Consider the following 21,820-nt stretch of genomic DNA (forward strand, 5'->3'; position numbering starts at 1 on the left):
TTTAAGTGTGAAATGAGTCAATATTCTGAAAACATCAATTTTGAAACTTATTATACCAAATCATTGAGTTGTGCTTAATTAATTATTATATTTTATAAGTCTTTGTAATAGATGGATTTTTTAATTTAGCCAACTATAAGCAAAATAAAGTCTCTCTCATATGTTCCATGGGATTCAACCCCAACCTCTACTTTTCGCCTAGATATCGATATAAATGTATTATGAAAGCACATAATTTTATCCTATCATATTTTCCATAAAGGAGGGGTTCGTCCCAAATCCCCATTGTCTACGCCACTTTTATAGTAGTTCAAATACTAACTTACTGAAAAAAGACCATGTTTCTTTTTAAATTTTTATGTCATTAACAATGACCATAAATATAAAATGAATCCAGGTCAATATAAAAATATTGGCCGCTACTGATATTTCTAAAAAAATTAATGATCGGACCAATCAGATAGATTCATATAGAGGTAAAGGTATGCATCTTTATTATACTCAAATCTTTTTTAAAAAAAGTCGTATTTGCTGGGAATATTAATAATTTTTGTTAAGTTTAAAAGACTCACAACACGCTCTGAGCACTATCACTAAAACTAGCTAAGGAAGTGGAAGACGGAATGGAGGCTAAACTGTCTCTGGAAGCCATTGCCGGGCCACGAGGCTTTATGAAAGCTTTCCCCCTATTTGTACGGTCTATTCCAGTCATCCTGTTAGCATTGATATCACTATTCATCCCTTCACCTTCGGCGCTGTTAACTGCTTGAAGCAGTAGAGAGAGGGGAGGCATGGATACCATGCTAACCGTGTTTTGAGGCAATTGACCTCGGCCTAGTAATGTGTTTGTCAGGAAAAGAAGCTTTTCACGCTTAGATTTGGAGAGTTGCTGTTGATTATGGTGTGTAGTAGAAACACACATATTATCCAATATCTTTTTGGACACGGTGGGATTTTCCTAAAAAAGAAGAAATTATTTTCATGATTAAAACAAAATATCCCCAGAAGATTTTGTTTTAAAAAGTGGGGTCAAAGACATTTATCCTTAAGGTTTTAAAAATATCTAGTGATATATCGTGATTATTATAGAATTCTAACTCCATTTTTATCAATTAAACTGGAGCTATTTAAATAAACACTGTCAATGGAGTAATTATCACGTAAAAACATATTTAAAAAATAATCATTGCGGTTTTATGCAATGTAAAAAGGATGGCTGGGGACCTCAAAGGATAGCACTTCAACCAATAGTAAAATTATATACTATATAATAAGCGAATAAAAGTTTATTATTTGAAATTATAAGTAAATTTGTAGTTAAATAGTCCCTACAAGAAAAAGATAATTAAAAATTAAGCTTTATAACGTTATCTTAGGCCATATTTTATTAAAGTTTATCGGCAACAAAAAATAAATTTACCAAAAATTTTTCTGCCGATTCATTCATATTTGAAGTGTTGGCATTGAGAATAGAATTTAAACCAGTATTGCAATTATTACTCCCTATAATCAGATTAGGAAAACTTTGAGCCGTACTCAAGGATGTCATATTAGGCCCTTTCAAATTTCGATAAAGTATATATATATTTTTTAATTATAACGACTTTGATGATTCAAAAAAAATTACAGTAATCAATTATTAATTTAAAAAAGCTCACAATCATGGAAGTAAAAATGGCGTTGTTTGGAATTGGGAATGTTTCGCTGAAGGTAAACTCCCCTATCCTTCCTTCTCTGTTCTCTCAGAGCGGCCATGGCCAACTTATCTAGTGATTTTCTTCTAGTTCCAGGGGCAGAAACATAGGCACCTGTCTCCTCGTTCTCTTCTTGTAAAAACTCTTCGTTATCGTAAATATTGCTATCCCTGGATGATGCAATTATGTCTAGGGATTGATTCAGGCGGTTGTTAGGCGAGGATATTATAAAATTATTGACATTATTCTTACCGTGGTCGTTGATACTTGAATTGTTAAAGGAAGCGTTCAGGGTTTTTGAATTAAGGTTAGTATGGAAGGAAGAGGCCAAGGTAGGCAGCTGCTGGAAAGAGGAGCTACTTGAGATGCCCTCCGTGGAAGCCTTAAAAATTTAATATGGGAAAAATTAGAGGAAATAAAAGAAGGTCTAAAGATTGCATGAAAATATATACCGTGGTGTTTAGGAACTCGTTTGAAGTGGTAGAAGCGACGAATTCGTGGGATTCGAAAACTGTCTCACTTGGCCAATTGTTACCAGAGTCTTGCCGCCAAGCGGTACATTGTCCTGGGGAATCCAGCAAATTTGATGTAGAACTACATTTACGATTTATCATAGGTGACACTGGTTTATTTACTAGCAATAAGTTGGTTTCCAGATTTTTCTCATCGGCACCTTTTAAAGAAAGAGGCGTATTTTTAGGTAGATCACTGGTATTCGTCGTTTCTTCTTCAGCAAGTTTTTTGAGGGGTTTAAGGGGATAAGGAGGGCTGGCAGGTAGATTAGAATAGTTATTACGGGTCGTGTAGGTAACATTGTTGTTATTGGAGGAGTAAAAATCGGAAAAGTATTTATTGCTAGCATTGTTTCGGTTGTAAGGTGATAAGGGTACGTTATTGGTAGGTCTTTCAAAGCTGAAAACGTTTTTATTAGTTAAAGAAGAGGAGGAGGAAGCAGCAGGTGGAGAAGAGGATAGAAGTTTCAAGTCACGTCTTTGACCCTCGGCACCCATACGATAGGAATTATTAATGCCCGTTATGTCCCATATTACGTTTACCCAACCTTGAATTTAAAAAATATATATATCCAAATATCTTATTTTAAAATTTGTGTATCATATTTGTTGTATACAATGATTAGTTATATAGTTAGTAAGGTTTAAAAAAAATCTTTACCATTTTTGACAGGTCCTAAAACGGTTCCAGTCCCTGGTGGGTCACCGTCTTGATTTTGCCACTTCCAATCCGGTCCCCTAACAACTTTACTCCCTAAATTAAGATTGGGAGAGATGAGCGTTGGAGAAATTGAAGACAAGTTGTTGGTGTTATTCGTAAGGATGTGCGATTTATAGGGTTTAGGTTTATTTAGTTTTCGTTTCAGCTTATTTATAGCTTGAAAAACGTGACCAGATTCGAAAAAGAGGGCTGAAAAAAATTTAAGTTTAGTATACAAAGTTTTTTTTTAAATCTAAAAACTTAGTTAACTTATAGCAATATTGAAATTTTCTTAAAATTAAATAGATTCAACAAATCAATATTATAAAAAATCTTTGTACAAACTTTTAAAATATAAATAATCGCGCACTTATTTTGTCGCAAACGCCTACTATGGACCCATACAGTTCGAGCCCCGTTATATTCAGATAGTATTGTGTTGGGCTTGATGTAGAAGGACCTGGATTATTATTCATTAAAGCATTGTTATTAGATTCGGATGCATTGGATACCGATGATATCTTAAAATACCTCCAGCCATCTCTACCATCTTCAAAACTGGTATTAAAATCCTTTACGAACCAACATGTGTAGGTGAGTCTTATAAGAAAAAATTTTTAAAAAGGCAATTATTTATTTTATTGGTTATAAAAGGTTTTTTTTTTATTTAACTAAAAAAATATATATGGTTCCTGTTATTATAATTTAAAATTTAGGTAAGTAAAAAAAAGGGCATGTGACTATAATTATTAAAATGGCGCTTTATATATAGATTAACAAAATATGAGAGCTAAATTTTCAAAATATCCGGAATAAGGGTTTACAGTAAAGCCGACGATGTTTTACAATTTAGGGAACAATATTATATTGTTAACAAACCCCCCCCCTCCCCATTCTAGAACTAACCCAGCTTTATATTTAGAAAACCTGTTTTTTAATGTTTATATAAGTATTTTTTAAATTTCTAGAATATTTTTGAATGGAGGGATTAACCTGCCTAATATAAAAGTATTTTTCATTTCTAACCCAGAATCGAGAGGTATTTTCTCATCGGTAGTGAAAGTCATCAAGACCCATTCTAGCGCATCTTTGGAGACGTAAAAATTTTGACTTATATTTTGGTGAAGAGATGATCTTTTAAAATAAAAAAGATGTTTTTAAATTTCAAAAAAAATATGACTAAATTGCTTAAGTGAGATATCAGAAATTGACCTGTTTAACTAAAAAAGATTCTAACAATTAAACCTATTATAAAGAGTGATCATGTAAGAGCTGTTATGTTATTGGTCAACGCAAAGTAGAAAGGTGATCAATATTGTAAAACATTTTATTAGAAATCTTTAAATAATTGACAAGGAGTGACAGATCTAATGGGGTTTTGATTAAATTTTGGGCAGGGCTTGACAACTTATGAAATATTTTTAGGGGCTAGACTACAGTTTTGAAACCTTAAAATTATGAATTAGGCTCATTTATATCATTTCCTATACAAAAATTCGGGCTGGAGAACTTGGATAAAAAAAATTATAAGGGCTAAAATTTCGGGCCGCTATGGCATTATATAATAGAAATATACTTTAAAGACGGTTTTCCGTTCCTCAATGTTATAGTTGTTGGTAAGAACCAAAGTCCCAAATCGATTTCTAACCATGATTTTCTATTTTAAAAAAATTTTAATTTAAAAAGAAAGTAAACAATAAAAAAAATTGAAATTAGTTTTTAAAAAAATTTCTCAATAGCTTTGTAAATTGTAGTTAACTGTCGAGATTCGCTCAAAAGTAATTGAACATATTTTTAATATTCATATGTAAGAATTAGCTCAACACAACGTATAAGTGATATTTATTTCAAGATTAGGTGTTATATTTTGACGATCGCTAATTTGTATAAAGTCGCAAATAATAATATTTATATCGTTTATTAAACTTGTTTATATATAAAATTACCCCCACCTTAAACATCTAAAAATTTAGAAGTCTTTTTTTAAAGAGAATATTAAAAACGTGGCCAAAAAATTTGTTAAATTTTAATATTGTGATTCCTTATAAGGTTTTTAAACTTTTGAAACAAGTTTTGCAACCTACGTAAATATTCATTGTTATTATATCAACTTGTCATCAAAAATCTTGTGAGAGGGATTTTCTCTGTTAAATATATCCTCAATTTTAAATTGATTTATGTAAGGAATATTGCTGCCGACCGCGTTATGATTCGATGGTCCACATCTTATGCCAATGAGATTATGAGTGGCTGGATTAACCCACTCTTTGCAGGTCCTGTTAAATTGTTTCAAATATTATAAAAAAAATAAGAATTAAGTTTATAAAAAATCTTAAAAGTGATTTTAGTAGATTGTTGCTTTTTATAAACTACAATTACAAATAAAGAATTTAATAAAATTAAGTTATCAAGAAAAAATCCTAAGCTGTTAAAGTAACGAGATATCGTATTAGATATATTTAAGGGTAACGGCGATACATCTTTTACGGTGTTTTACCATATGAAATTTCTGCTTAAAAGTAAGCTAATATAAAATGGCGCTTAGGACCAAATTTTATTCGAGTGACTGTTGTATCTGTTGATATATAATTGACATTTATGGACGTTTTTCAATGACTTCGAATAAAAGACATATAATTTTTTTATCTTTGTTCTTTTTAGAAGTGTGACATTATTATTATAGTGATATATTTATGAAATAAAAGAAATCGTGGGATTATCATTATAGAATCATTTTATTTTAAGAAAAGTTACGAAATTATATTTTTACTTGGCGTTGGTGCCCATCCAATAAAACAATCCCTTTTCGTCAAAATCGGATGAATGCACAAAATTGATAGATTCCGACGTTTTGTTTTTGATAGTTTTAACAAACTCAAAGGTCGACCGTGGGTAATCAAACCATTGTTTAGAAACCTTATAGAAGAAAATAAAAATAATTTAAATTCCAGTGTCATAAAATAAATAAAGGATAAGCAAAATAGCATAATTCTAACTTATCCTATAATTATATAAAACATGTCTATATATAATATATAAACTTTCATGTGATCTATTTATATAACATAACATTAACTTTTTGATTAACAAAATGTCTCAAGCTATTGATTTGAACTAGAGGCTCTATGCGTAAAATTTTTCCGGTTTTGTCTAACAAGACGTTCTCTTCAGGATGCTTCTCCAAAGTAAATCGCAATTTTTTGACTAACATCTGCAATCGAAAAAGATTTTCAGAAAAATTTTGTTAAACATTTTTTACATTTTGAGATCATTTAAACCAATTACACAAGACAAGACGCATATAAACTAGTGCTGTAAACGTTACTACAAAAAAAAACGCATTACCGTTACTCGTTACATCTGAAAAAAAAGGAACGCGTTACCTTTACTCGTTACTTTTCAAAAAAGGAACGCGTGTTACCGATTTTTCAAAAAGTAAAGGGCTACTCGTTACTTAAAAAAATTAAATATATACAAAAATAATTTTTATTTTTACAATATATAATAAAATAAAACTATACAAAAAGAATATATAAGACCGTTTTATAAAAAAAATATTCATATATTTAATTATAATATAAATAAAATTATACAAAAATATTATATTATAGATAACATCTTTATGTAACAATTTTTTATTTATTTTTAGCACAATTGATTTCAAAATTTTGATCAGATAAACCAGAGCGCTTAGTGCTCAACACAGCTGGTTAAATAATGGGATGTTATATATAGAATTTTAATAATAAATAAAATCTATAATAAAATTCTCTGTAAAATTTTGTTATTGTATAAATCCTGGTTATGCCACTCTTTCATATTTATTTATTATTTAAACAGTTTTTTAAAATCACTATTTTTATTCTTTAAATTTATTAATGGAGTCAAACCAATAGCAATACTAAAACAAGAAATAGAAGATATAAAAAACTCAATATAATACCTTGAACCAAAACCAATATTTTGTTAATTTTGGGTTTTTAATATTGGTTTCCAGTCCAATACTGTAGTATAATTTAATTGCTTATATTTAGGGCTAAACCGATCCACATATTTTCACCGATCCAAACCGATATTGCTACAAAACTGATGCGATACTGATACCTATCCGATATTTATATTGAACCAAATGTAATTATAAATCAATATTTTTTATGCAAAAAATCAAATTGTGCATAATTGAATTTTTTTTATTTCTACAATTAAGACTATAATTTAAAAAACATATATTTATAATATATCCATTTTATTTTGGTATGAATTATACAATTGTTTAATAAATAAAATTATAATATATTAGATTTTTTAAATAAATACAAGAGCCTCTAGATTTTCTGGCAATAAGCTTATACGATATGGAGTATCTATATCCCCTGCCGTACTGAAGGTGAACTCAGATGATTCCACATATAACGCATTTTGCAAAATTATCTTTGTCTTTTGTAAAATATTTCCATAATTCATATACCATATTTAAAAAAATTCTTTTATTTAAAGTATAAATAAAAAAATTTAAAATAAATAAAACTTTGGGTGTTCCTTTCTATTTTTATAAAAAAAACTTTCAAAATATTATAAATCTATTTTAAAAAAGAATAAAATTTAGAGGGTGTTGTGCATTTGCATTGTTTAAAAATAAATTATTTAGAAAATATTATAATAATGTAAAATAAATATACATAACATAAAATAACAAAAAAAAGAAAAGTAAAAAAATCGGATCTGTTTTTTACAGGTATCGGCCCGATCCGATATTTTTGGAAAATTTTAAATATCGGTGCCGATCCGATCCGATATTTAATATCGACACAGCCCTACTTATATTTTAATGACATGATTAAGCTTTTCAAAATATTATTCTATTATTAAAGTAATATTTAAAATAATGATATATTAATTTATCTTTTTACCTTCATATGCTTTTTTAAGTTTAAACTGCTGGACATTGAGGTTGAAATATTTGTGTGGGGATATAATTTACATTTCCCAAGTGTAGACTTAATACCATTAATTATCTTTATTGGTTTAAAATATATTTCAAATTGGGGCCAGGGAAAGGTTAAATCATCTTCTGAAGAAGTAAGTACTATGGACATAATATTCTTAAAATAAATTATAAGAATAATAATATCATTATTAACATTTACTTTGAATTTTGATTGAATATTAATTTCGACAGAAAATTTAACAACGAGAATTTAAAATAAAAATGAAGGCAGTGGTTGATATGAATTAAAACTCGGATTAAATTATTTATATTAATAATTAAAAAATAAATAAAAGTAATTTTATAATACAATAAAATATGTTTTTCTTTTTGTTGATATTTTTTAAGAAAAAATATAAAGTAACGAGTAATGTTTTGCGTTAACGTTACTCAAAAAAAAGAAACACGTTACCGTTACTCGTTACCTCTAGAAGAAGGTAACGAGTGGCATTCCTTTTCTTCAAAAGAAGTAACGTCGTTAGTATCGATGTTCCTTTTTTGACGTTACTTCACAGCACTAATATAAACTAAAGACTTTAAAAAATTTCAATTTGCCCAAAATTTTAAGCAAATTAACCAATGTTACACCTCAAAATTAGTTCTTTACTGTTCTTAATGGTAATTTGTAATATGAATATATGTATACTATAATAAAGAGAAAAAAATATAGACGATATATCAAGATTAAAATGGGTAAATTTTAATTAAAAAAATTATGATTTATTGTATCTAAAAATTATTAGTTATTTATTTTCATTTATCTTTCATTTTAAATCTTATAATTTTACTAGAGTTTTAATTAATTACTTACTAATAAATGATTTTATATAATTATTAATCCCGAAAATATTTTTCTGATATAAAATTATTTAAATTGAAAAGAATAATTTATTTTCGATTAATATTGACTCAGAGTTATTTTCCTCCGAGGTAAAAATGTATTTTTATTTAATTATAAAACCTGATTTTTATCAAAGATCTGCAGATGGTCAAAATTTCAGGCCCGGTCCGTATTTGAATATTCTTTAGTTTTAGACTAGACCAGAATTATTTTAAAATGTTTAATTTTAAATACAAATTTTCTCACTTTTTGGCTCGGCCCAAATTTTTACGGCTTGGTGCGGAATTTTTAATTAGTTATTTTGAATAATTTTGCATATTTTTTCAAGGAGAAATTGAAAATTTGATTAGCAAATGATTTTTAAACGCTTCATTAAGCTGAGTCCTAAATATTAATTCGTAACTTTAATGAAAAAAAGAGGAATAGGCTATTTTTAATGTAAAAATAGCATAGTGGCCTAATTACGTTATAATTCTTTAAGTTCGAAGAGTTATAAAAATTTTAGCTTAAAGTTCACAAAGTTGTGAAATTTTACGAAAAAAATATAATCAATAATAAATTTTCATTTTTCAAATTATAAGAAATTGGCAGTTATATTAATGAAAATGGGAAGTCTTTAATCGAAATGGAAAGTATTAAAATTAAATTGAAAGTATAAAAATACAAAACTTAAAAAAACATTTAATGAAAGATTTTGGACATGTTTCATAATTTTATAGTTAAGAAAGGTTTGAAATTTTTTTTAAAAATATTAAAGGCTTCATTATGATTTTCCTTATAATTATTTCATATAAATTTTAATATATTTTTTTAATCGGAACAGCCCAGATTTCTTTAATAAAAATTTCAAGCCCATAAAATGAATTAATTCTTAAGCCCAGCCCGTCCGGGGATTCCTGATTTATATTAAAAAATATCATGAATTTGCCAGTTCAAGTGGTAAAAGCTTTCTTATAGCCAATTGAAAAAATGTTTTATAATAAAATAGGAATTTCAAAACTTTTTTTTTACATGCATATTATTGTGTGACAGTGAACTAGCGTTATCACCATTGGTGTGATAATTGTGAAGATAAACGGGAAAGTTTTCCAAAAATTCCAGGACACCAACTAATTTCTTGATCAGTATAGCCAGGGGTGAATTGAGTATATTGTCGCTAACAAGAAAAAATATTGAATTAAATATACGCTTTGAAATTAGGATATAATAATTATGTTGGATATTGAAGAGATATATTGAAACCACAATTAATCTTATAAAAAATAGTGTTACTGCTGGTGTAAATATTTTTTTTAAAAATTATCTCTAAAATTGTTATGGTTCAGTCTAAGGTAATCAATTCGATCTTGTGTGTGGTTCAGGCAGGATGACCTCTACTCATTTATATAGAATAATGTATTTAAAAAAGTTTACTAATTCAAAAGTGGCGTAACGAATATCTTTAAGAATATTTGAATTCGTTCGTAGGCTTGCCAAGCCACAAATTTGTCAATGCGAATATCCCACTTGAAGAAAAATAAATATAACAATTAGCCATTATTGAAAATTTTATTCTGGTAAATTTTATGGTAAGAATTTAATAAAAAAATGTCCGTTTTTTCATTAATTTATAAAAAATAAATAAACTGTCATTTATACATTTTAATACATTACATTTTCATTCTTACTGGGGTTCTTAAAATGAAAAAATAACAACTAATTGATCAGATTATGTACAAAATTTCAAACTATATATTTTTTTAAATATTCAATAATCCTAATTCAAATCAATAGCTCACTTGCTATTAATGACTAAAAAACTCCCACCGAACTTATAATAACTCATTTCTGTTTAAGTTCAAATAAAATTAAATTCCGAAATTCTTTTATTTCAAAATTTATATCATAATTACAACTTAAAAAATTGATTTGCATGAATAAAAAAATTACAAGTTAAAAAGTAAAAAACCAAAAAGTCAAGAAAAATAAAAAAGTGAAAAGTTTATAGAATCATAATCATTATTTTTATCAAAATCTATGATTGACATATTATATAAAATATATATAATTATTTTTAAATAATTACAATAATTTTAATCTTGCCTTTGCCTCAAGGTGCTGGATCAAAATAGAGCTCATTTGTGTGAATATTAAAATGACTCCATTAGTCTCATCTCTAGGAATATTTCTCCAAAGAGCCTCATTTTATTACCACTTAGCATCATCTTCTTCGACAAGTAATTAAAGGAATTTATCCTAAATACCATCACAGCCTTTTAGATTCATTTTTTGATCTTGAAACGACCAATCCTAATGCACCCACTCAAAGATGGAAATATCTTAATCCACCTTTTTCCCTTAATTTTCATTCTTTTAACTATTGAGAGAATATTTTTTTACATTATGTTCTAAATTTGTAATCAAAGATAGGTTCAAGGAAATCAATAGTTAAAAAAACAATAATTATTCATAAAAGTCTAATCCAACCTTCCACAAAACCAAGATCAATAACGAAAATATAATTTTTGATAAATGTTTCCTCAAAAATGACTGCTCTATTAAATTTGTATAAGAGGTTCGAACACATATTCAGTTAAGAAATTAAAAATTATCTGGTTAGAAATTTTCAAACATCATTTCTATTTTATATTACTGCTATTAAGGATGCACCAATTTTTAATTTTGTATCTGCCATATCACATTTTTAATGATCAATACTCTCAAAATGGTAGGTAAAAAAATAGCCAATATCAACTTATAGGTTAAATCGGATGACATCGAATCGGCATCGATGCACCAGAAAATTAATTTGATAGAAATAGCGTGCCACAAATATATTCTAAAAATAACCCATCTCCGCAATTACGCAACATTTATCCAATATAGAATAACATCTACAAATTGGGTGGTCAAAAATTTTGCTCCAATTCATAAAATATATCAAAACCTCGGGCGTTAAAGCTTTCAATAGATTTTCGAGCAACCCACTTGATAACAATTCGTAGGGGGTAATATCCGTTTCTAGATCCGCTTTTTGAGTCAGCATTTTTTGCAAACGTTTAAACGCGCTTCCCATATTGTGCTTCCAATCCATTTCATCCTCCTAAATGTTATTTACATTAAATAAAATTTAAAATTCCTGCGGAGATTTATGAAAAAAATGTATATTTATCTAAAATACTAATACACCTTTCTAAACAATCTATTTACTAAGAATACATTTTTGTTAATGTTGGGTCATGAGCTATTACATGATTATTCGTTTAAATAGTTTATATGTCACTCGAAGTATTGTTATAAAAAAAATATGTTATTTAAAAATCTCTAATTTAGTTGAAGAACTTTATTTAAACTCAAAGAAATGGAAATTAAATTTACCCGATTAACACCATATTGTCCATAATGGTAATATATTATAATTTTTTAAATTTAAAAATTAATTTAAGCCATGAAGTGTTGGGGAAAAAATCTCGATTTCATAAATTTTACCTTGAGAGAAAACTTTTGTTCTTTAAATTAATTATCATTTCTCTTTTCCAGTATACAAATAATTAAACTTTTGATTTCATTAATTTAATAGTGTGTTAAGTATTATTTATGCTAAGTTTAGTTATTTTATTCTCTTTCACTTTTAACCAATTTAGTTATTCTTTAATAAATATATTGCTTCATTATCCAAATTCGCAGAGCAACTTAAGTCCATATCAAGTGCAAGATTAGATATTAATTTTGAATCACCTAAAAAATCATCTTTCTCTTCAATTGCTAATGAGTAAACAAATTTTATTTTGAATAACAACCAAAAACGCTATCATATTATGTGAAATTGACCAATATTATCTAAGATTATATAAATATATATAAGAAGCTTAAAAACCTTTGCATTTATCCGATAATTCTCACTCAACTTTATATTTAAACGAAAATAACAAATATTTTTCAAAAAATATTTTCAAAATGGTCAATTTTTTTCGCATTTAGGAATATTGCATTAAAAAATCAATTTAAATTAAATAATAAAATGTGCTATATAATATTTAAAAAGTGTGGTTGAAAATCAGAATTAGCAAAAAAAATATTTCTATGAGCGTCATATTAATTTGGAATCGGATTATTAGAATAAAAATAAAGGATAAAAACCGATAAAGTTATTTTGATTTGTTGTAGGTAAGCCGATTCAATGAGGGAAGAGATGGCGCCAAGCTTATTTATTTTGTTGCGATCCAATTCGTCCAGATTGGTAAAGTAATTTTCACATATACTTTTACACTTTTCCGCTAACTAATATTTATAAAACGTTTTTTAAATAAGATTTGTAAAATGTACTTTAGAATTTAATATTATGGAACATCAATTTTATCACATAAATTCTAGTGAGTCTAATTATCTAAAATGGAATCATTTTTTGTAGGGGGAAAATATTTTTTATCCGAGAAACATTTTTTTTTAAATTCATAAGGGGAAGCATTTTTTTATTTTAAAAAATACTTTGGTAGAACGAGGGAACCCCTCTTGTTCATCCGAATAATCCTCGGACAATTCCGTGGCCAAAGAACGAATCTTTTCTATGATACCCATTCGAAAAAATTTAAGCGCGAAAAACGCTTTACAGTTTACCATCAAATTTTCGATAATGTCCAATATCGATTCCCTGCAATCATTTTCCTCCTTGAAATATATATAATTTTTTAATTGAACAAATATATGTAAAAATACATTTATTTCTATGTTTCAAATTTATATTAATATACATTTTAATACGAATCTTGTTTATAATTCATAGTTACTCTAATAAACATTTTTATTTAATAAACCTAAAAAAATGTAATTTTGTTAAGTTCTTTTAATTCTTATAATTAAGAACAAATCCGAATTATTATTTCAATTCATACAATTGATAGATTTGTCATTAACTGGTCATTAAAATAATTAGTCAATTTTGTAAAAATAATATTAAATTCATTCAATCTTATAGAGTCCAGCAAGCAAAGTTCGAGTTTCAAAATTCAGAAAAATTGATTAGTCCTGGTCCATAATCGCAACTTAAATCGGACCGGGTTTGGTCATTCCATGTCAACTTTTGGCCAACCCCTTTCAATTTTATTAAAAATTTGTAGCCATATTATTTATAATCTAGTGATGTTGTAAATAAAATTTTAGCTAATTAGTTATATTACCTGAGATAATGGGAATTAAAGGCATAAAAATCGGATTTTTAATAGCTTTTTACTAGTGCTGTAAACATTTTTAAAAAAATCAAACTCGTTCGCGTTCAACGTTCATTGACAAAATCGAACGCGTTCACGTTCACGTTCAAAAAAAGGAACGCGTTCACGTTCATGAACGCATTCACGTTCGTTCAAATTTTATGATAAATTTTTTTTTAAATTTAATTTAATATAAATAAATGTCTTATATTTTTTAACACAATATATTAGCCATGTTAAAAAATAATATAGTTTTATTTTGATAATATAATTATAACTGCAATATAACATAGCGAATAAAAGGATTATTTTATTTATAAAAAATTCTTATTAATTTTTAATAACAATTGTTCTTCAAAATTTTCATCTGATGGAACGCTTGGCAGTTAATATGATATTAGCTAACTAAAAATGCGCTCTACAGTTCACACTCTAATAGCGTTTCGCATAGAACTTCATGATTAACATTATCAAAAGCTCTAAATCCACGAAAGTGAAGTAGAAGAGTATTTTGTATTTATAACATTTTTACATAATTATTTTCAGGGCTATTGGCTCTAGTATGTTTTTGTTTGGTCTGTACGACATATTGGGTAAAAGATGAAGTGTAGATATGATTTTATTTTTTAAGAGGACCATCTTTGAGACAAAGGATGTGAGGGCTAAGGTTCGGTAATAAGCAAATTTTTGTAGGTCTTTGATTTTAGGAAATATATAGGAAAGGTTCCATTCCACTGGAGTATTTCCGTTCTCCCATATTTTATTGAAGAGGGCTAATAGGAAGGAAGATATTGTCAATAAGTGCGATTTTAGGTATTCAGCTGTGATATTATCCAGCCCCGGAGCTTTTTTCCGTAGTTTTTGACTACATTTAATATTTTATTTATGGAGAAGACCGAGGTGGGACGAGGTTTGTATTTATGTTTGTTGGCAGAATTGCTTTCCGTGAATCGAAGACCATCATATAATGATCAAGTCATAATGCCATTTGTTCGTCGGTCAATGATTACTTTTCCGTTTCCTAAAACTGGATTTTCTAAAACTACAAGATTTACAGAAATATTTTAATTTTTCATAGGCATCATAAATCCTATTTTCTTTTATTTCTTTATAGATATCAAAAGCTTTTTTTACTATGTATACTCATCTATCACTCCGCAGTAATCTCTATATGTTTTCCACAAGTCGTTATTCGAGCCATTCTTCAGTCTTACTTTATTTATTTTTTCTAATGTCTGACTAGACTCCACTCTTTCCTTGAAAAAAGACTTACATTTGGCGACATCATTTTAAATAATTTTCAGCATTCTTCTACGTTTCCGTGCAAAGTTATGTTTAGAAAGTTGGCTCTTTTCCTATATAATGCTTGATCAAAAATTATTACATCTTCCTGCATTTGTAATTTATTGAATTTACGTGTAAAGTTTGTTTTCAAATGATTTGTACTATGTACAGTCGAGTTTTGTATAATTCTGTTATAATAGCCCCTTATATTTTTAACGGTAATATTAGCTATAAGCCTTCTATGATCTGACAGGTTTATATTAGTTAATGCTTTAACACCGTCAAACCACTGGTGAATATTAGATAAAGAAATCAATTTGGGATTTGCAGAACCCTTACGAAGGTGTATGTGTTTATTTCTCCGTGGCAAAAAAAAAGTATTTTCGATTTTAAAGTTCTTGTTTCTGCAAAAATCAGAAGTTTCTTGCTATCCTCGTTATTCGGTTGATGTATGATAGCATACCCGGTGACATTACTGCTAACATATTCTGCTTCTTTGCCAATTTTCAGTTTTAGATCGCCTAGAATTATTACATTATATCAGCATGGTAGGGAGTGGATCGTATTTATCATTATGTCAATGATGCCTATTCTTTCATTTCTATTTGGTGGGGCATAGAAATTTGCTATTATTGTGGGTCTAAAATTTGTGTTTTAATGGAAAGGATCACATCTTTCAGATAGGATACGAATTTGATGATGAATTTATGTATTCGTTTATTTATTAGGAATGCTATCCCAGACCAGCTTTTGGAAGTTGTACCCAAGCAAAATATTTTATAATCGTTAAAGTTTGTAGTGTTATTCCTTGGACAGTGGGTTTCTTGAATACCTATAATGTCTACTTTCACCACTCTAACCTTAAGAGATTAGCTAGTTTGTTTTTCATCCCATTTATTTTAAGAACGCAATTTGTAACTTGCCTGTGAATTTGTTCTCCATTTGGCTATATTAACTTGAACCCAAGAAAATTTTATAAAGATCCAGGTGGCGTTAAAGAATTCAGCTCTTATCAGTTAAAAAAATTTAAATATGAAAAAGGAAAAACAGCTGATAAAAAAAATATCAAAATTTTTTCTTAAAAAATTCGGATTAATATTAAATTTTTCAAATAAATAAAAATAAAGTGTTTTTAGAATTGAATGAACGTTAAATTCGAATGCGTTCGTCAAAAAAAAAGGAATGCGTTCACGTTCAAAGTTCGTTAAAAATAAAAGGAACGCCGTTCATCATTTTTTGCAAAAAAACGAACTTCGTTCACGAACGCGTTCGTTTACAACACTACTTTTAACTCATTTAAATAAATAGTTTCAAATTAAAAACTAAATTAGTTAGAATATTGAATCTATTAATAACTAAGTCAATGATTGATAATTAAGGAAAAACATTAAAATTAGATTATTCAAATATTCGTCATCTTATGTCCAGTAGAAAATTTAAAATTAATATTTCAAAATAATTATGAGCTACGATTTTTATAAAATTTTTTCCTATTATTCACTTACCATTTTTTAAAATTTATCATATTACAATAAAACGTTCATATATAGCGCCATCTATACGTTTTCAAAACATTATTGGTGATTTTTTTTAAATAATTAGCCAGCCGAGCTATATATTGAAAAAATTAATAGAAAAATAGTAAAAGAATATTAGAAAATAAAAATTTGAATAATGGATATAAAATAAGTAATATTTTAAAAAATTTAATTTTGATGTTTCCCCCATAATTACCCATTGTTGACTTTTTTAATATTAGATTCAATATTCGAGACATCAAGTAAAAAGTTTTTAAAAAGGCGGTTTTGTATCTTAAATCCACGTTATCTCAGGTAATATAATTCGTTCTTGATATAACTAGAACATATATAACGTGACTACAAATTTTGATAGAAATTGAAAGGGGTCGGCTGAGAATCTGATTTTGTTGCTCATTCATTAAGTTTCTTTTCGGTATAAATGCAAATGAAATGAATCGAAAACACAATTTTTATTTAAAAAATTTAAAGATAAAAAAAGGGTTCATTTTAAACTTCATTAGTAAGGATCGAGTTTATAACGCCACACATACGGTATACAAAGTTCGGGAAATCGCGGTGTATTTTGTCAAAAATGTCTTGAACTCGCAAAGCCTTTGATTTGTTGGTCAAGTAAACCAATTTAAATACCAATGCTAAAAGAGCTTTCCTTATTTATTTTTATTAATATAAACAAATTTTAAAGTCGATCATCATGAAAAATTTGGAACTAGATTTATAAATTATTATTATAAAATAGGCATTAAGATGCTTTAAAAAACGTCGTAAAATTGCTAAAGAAATTAAACCTTTTAGAGTTCCATAATAAAATATATTTCAAGGATTCTTGGGAAAAATGTATAAATCATATATTTTTAAAAAATAAATACCTTAAAATAAAGGAATTCAAATCAACGTATGAGTCCATTAATATGACCAAAAAATTATGAAGGTATCTCTGTGCCATTTCTATATTTTCTTCCTCTTTTGCCTTCTCCTCTTCTATAAAATATTTTGTGAATAATATTTATTACAAGTTCTGGCCTGTAAAATATATTTTGTTCAAGTCGTCCGCAATAATTTTTTATGAAAAAGATATAAATTTTTATTCAATTATCAACTATAAAAACATTTCAAAACTTTGCCAGGTCCGTAAAAATAATTTAAACAATTTGTCCAACCCAGCCTCTAAATCTTTTTGTCCATTATATTCTACGTTGGCACAACCCAGTTCAAAACAAGATTTTCGGGCCGAGCTGGACAAATTAAGCAAAAAATTTTTATAGGCTAAGCAGAAGATTTGAAATTTTTTTTTGAGCTGATAAAGCCAATTTATTTTGTTTTCTTCATAAGAAATGTTGTACAAAATGTATTTTATGGGCCAGGTAAAAATAATTAAGTAATTAAGGGCCAGGAACTAATTACTGCAGACGCCTTTCAGATAGTAATAAACCCGATAAGTTTCTATTCCACAATCAGAATAGGATATAAAAAATGATCGGCTGCTCAGATAGCGTTTAGAAACAAAAATGAAATCTAATTATTTTATTGGCGACCTGAACTCTATTCACTACCATAATACCATATTAATAATTCCTAATAAAACAGTTATTTCTTTATAAAAAGTCGTATAAAAGTTAATTATAAAATATGAGTATAAAACCAATAACGATGGAATTTTTAGAAGCCTGCATAAACGGATTCTTTGAAATGGCATTTACAAGCTTAGATGACGGATTTTCGATGTTGGCGACATTAAACGAATTCTCGTCATATTCGCCCGCATTTTTTTCGATGTTGATGATAGTGGATTCAGGAGGAGTCTGACTAGTTGATGCCTCCTTTTCTGGCTCAATATTTAATTTGGTGGGACTTTCCTGAAAGTAGTTTTTTTATGTAATCATTTTAAAATGTATATAAAAAACAATGGCGTTACTAATATTTTCAAAAATATTTTTTTGGGGTATCCGATATTAAATATCAATATCGGGTTGGTCTCAAGAAAAATATCGTATCGGCAGATATTTTATAAAAAAATAAACTAATACAAATTTTATAAAGTAAAGATAAATATTTTTTTCCACATTTTTTATTTTATATTTGAACTAATTTTTTTTCTCGTAATAAATTTTCACAACTCCCATAAAGAAAGTGTGAAGGGAGGCAACACTTTTTTACATTTTATTGATGATAGAAGAAGTAAAATATATTAATAAATTAATAGGAAAAGTAATTTGAGCTGCTATTTTTTTAAGAAAAACCCCGAGGCCAAAGTGATAGTTTTCGGCAACTAGGATTAGCCTATTTTTTAGCCTGCTAAAAATTGGCTTACGGCAAAAAATATAGCGAACTATAGTGTAGAACTATTAAATATACACATCCCTAAATTTAAAAAAAATAAGAAAGCATGTCTAATATTCTAAACACAGAGAATGAAATTAAAAATTGTCTCCTGTAAAGTTGGGAAAAATGGAGATAGAATAATCTAATTCTCAGGCGAAGAAATATTAGAATGGAAATCATTTAAAAAAAGAAAAGTAATTATGAACATATTAAATCATTTAGATTAATAACGAATATTATTAATAATTTTCAATGTTTTTTCCAAAATTTCCAATATTTTCTTTAAAAGACCATATAAATTCAATCGAAAAAAAACGTTTAATTAATTAAGTAATTTTCAATTATTATTTAAAAAATTCGTATTCAAATCAATAGAATAATTGTGATATTTATGTTTGTAAAATCGAATATTATCGAATAAATAATAACTAATAATTCATTTTATAGGCCAACCTACTATTGTAAAAATAAAATTGAACTTCTTTACCAATAATACAGATTTCTTTAAAGCAGATGCATAAGTCAAAACATTTTGGTGTAATTCGTCAAACATAGTATTGTCCATTTCTTTATATTTTTATTATAAAATAATCAAGAAATGAAAATATATCACGGGATAATTGCAGATATCATACAAAATTCGATAATGCCAATTCTGATATTTTAAATATTTTCGTAAATGCTGATACTTTCCAATTTCGATGCTGACAATTCTTTTATATCATATTAAAATAATTTTTTTTATGCTTGTTTATTATGAAATGCACTTTAGGTACATTCTAAATCAAAAAGCAAAACATTAGAGATAATTCATTGTAAAATTTCCATAATACAATAAATAACTAAAAAAATAATACTTGAATTACTATTTATTTATTATGTGTGCTAGTTAAGATTTTGGCTAATAAAAAAATCAATTTTATTAAAAACGTGATTTAAATCACCCAGATTTTTTAATACGATTTTATTTAATAAATTCGATCAAAATACCAGAGTTTTTAAAGTAGCGCGCTAACTTTTTTGGTAGCTATAACTAATAGCGGCTACTTTTTTTGTAATTATTTAATTTTTTAGCGCGCTACTTTTTATAAAAGTAGCTAAGTAGCCGCTACTTCGCTACTTTTAAAAAATATAATGAAGGTAAGTATAAACATGAAAATTTAAATATAATATCATAATTATAATTTTTATGATTTATTATTTAATTTTGAAATTAAAATATAATTTCAATTTGTAATTTATATTTTCATTTGTATTATAAACCTAAATCACGTGTTAATAATTTAAAATGTCATCGCCTATGGATATCCAAATCGTTGAAAGTGATTCAGACAATGATATTAATGAAATGGAAGTTACCATTTAATAGCTATAATACAAATTTCCCATTCCCTAGATTTGAAATTTTTTTTAAATATATATATAACCTTTCAAATTTATTTGTTTAAAATGTAAAAAAAAATATTTCCCCAAATCAATCCAGTAGCTATAACCTCAAGAAACACCTAAAGGTAAATTGTCATTTTTACATTCTAATATTTATTTTATAAGACTGTTCATGAGTGTTAAGGAAATGGAGAAACATCTAAATAATTTTGGTATAGGCGACTCTACATCCAAAAAGACTAATTCAATTCAAACCAAATTAATTAATAATGCAAATGACAATATTTCTCAGAAATTGGCTGTTAAAGTTATTGTTGATTTTATAATTTATACAGTTGAGCCAATGTCCTTAGTTGATAATCCATCATTTACCATGATGATTAAAACTCTATTCCCCTGGTACAACAATTTTATGCTGCCAGACACTAATGAATAAAATAGCAGATAACTTTAAAATGATGAAAGATGCTCTAATAGTAGAGTTATCAGGGATATCATATATATGTACCACGGCAGATAGTTGGACACATAACAGAAGGTAAAAACTTATTTATATTTATAAATTGAACTGATTAAATATTTTTGAGCTTATTTTGGAATCACAGGCCATTGGCTAGACCCTAAGACTTTAAAAAAAAGATCTGTGGCATTAGCCCTCAAAATGATAATAGGATGCCAGACATACGATGTATACAAATAAAATTATTGATAATCTATCTTATATTAAAAATATGTATATAAGATTAAATACGCCTTTACCCCCAAGTGCTAGTGTCGAGAGATTATTTAGCAAGGCAAAACTTATACTTTCTGATCGTTGCTCTAGACTTGGGGATGATAATATTGAAATGATTTTATTATTAAAATGGTTCAAATTACCATAAATATTTATTTTTATTATATAAATTTTTTTATAATCAAAACTAACTATATTTTAATATTTATAAATGTTGATTTTTATATATTTACTATACAATAACATTATAAGCAAAAAATAAAAAATTTGTTTGTAAATTTTTTTTATAAAAAGTAGCTAATAGCGAGCTACTTTTTTTAACAAATAGCGATAGCGGTAGCGCGCTACTTTTAAAAGTAGCGTTTAACAACTCTGTCAATATAGTGAAGGAAAGGGATTTAGAATCCAAATATTTAATTTTTTAAATCAAAAATATTAAATTATTTGATTTATTTCAATTTTCAATATTGATAAAAAAAATTAAGAAACTTGTAGATTTATCAAATAATTTTATATTATATTGAGACAATATTTAACAATTATTTTATATATTGGGTCAAAATTTGAAATAGAAATAAAGTATTTTTAAAATTTTTTTATTGAAGTAATGATTACTATCAGGATTGCCAAATCT

The 21,820-nt window shown here is 27.0% G+C and overlaps 1 protein-coding gene across 1 annotated transcript in view; it reads right to left on the reverse strand.

The window, feature by feature from the left end:
• LOC135928446 (E3 ubiquitin-protein ligase Ufd4-like) overlaps window positions 1-21,820 on the reverse strand; it is a 58,894-nt gene that overhangs the window by 31,342 nt on the left and 5,732 nt on the right. The window contains exons 7-26 of the mRNA XM_065464909.1: window positions 19,552-19,631; window positions 18,385-18,598; window positions 17,612-17,723; window positions 17,238-17,391; window positions 13,202-13,381; window positions 12,854-12,994; window positions 11,661-11,816; window positions 10,148-10,239; window positions 9,746-9,890; window positions 5,983-6,117; window positions 5,677-5,822; window positions 5,018-5,182; window positions 4,483-4,563; window positions 3,933-4,040; window positions 3,277-3,506; window positions 2,868-3,116; window positions 2,147-2,754; window positions 1,659-2,076; window positions 1,421-1,557; window positions 573-958 (exon numbers count right to left, since the gene is read on the reverse strand). Of these exons, the coding sequence (XP_065320981.1) occupies window positions 573-958; window positions 1,421-1,557; window positions 1,659-2,076; window positions 2,147-2,754; window positions 2,868-3,116; window positions 3,277-3,506; window positions 3,933-4,040; window positions 4,483-4,563; window positions 5,018-5,182; window positions 5,677-5,822; window positions 5,983-6,117; window positions 9,746-9,890; window positions 10,148-10,239; window positions 11,661-11,816; window positions 12,854-12,994; window positions 13,202-13,381; window positions 17,238-17,391; window positions 17,612-17,723; window positions 18,385-18,598; window positions 19,552-19,631 (3,937 nt within the window). The remainder of the gene's footprint in view (window positions 1-572; window positions 959-1,420; window positions 1,558-1,658; window positions 2,077-2,146; window positions 2,755-2,867; window positions 3,117-3,276; window positions 3,507-3,932; window positions 4,041-4,482; window positions 4,564-5,017; window positions 5,183-5,676; window positions 5,823-5,982; window positions 6,118-9,745; window positions 9,891-10,147; window positions 10,240-11,660; window positions 11,817-12,853; window positions 12,995-13,201; window positions 13,382-17,237; window positions 17,392-17,611; window positions 17,724-18,384; window positions 18,599-19,551; window positions 19,632-21,820) is intronic.

The sequence above is a fragment of the Gordionus sp. m RMFG-2023 genome, chromosome 4, assembly GCF_954871325.1.
Source record: "Gordionus sp. m RMFG-2023 chromosome 4, tfGorSpeb1-WG-v2, whole genome shotgun sequence".
Lineage (NCBI taxonomy): Eukaryota > Metazoa > Nematomorpha > Gordioida > Chordodea > Parachordodidae > Gordionus > Gordionus sp. m RMFG-2023.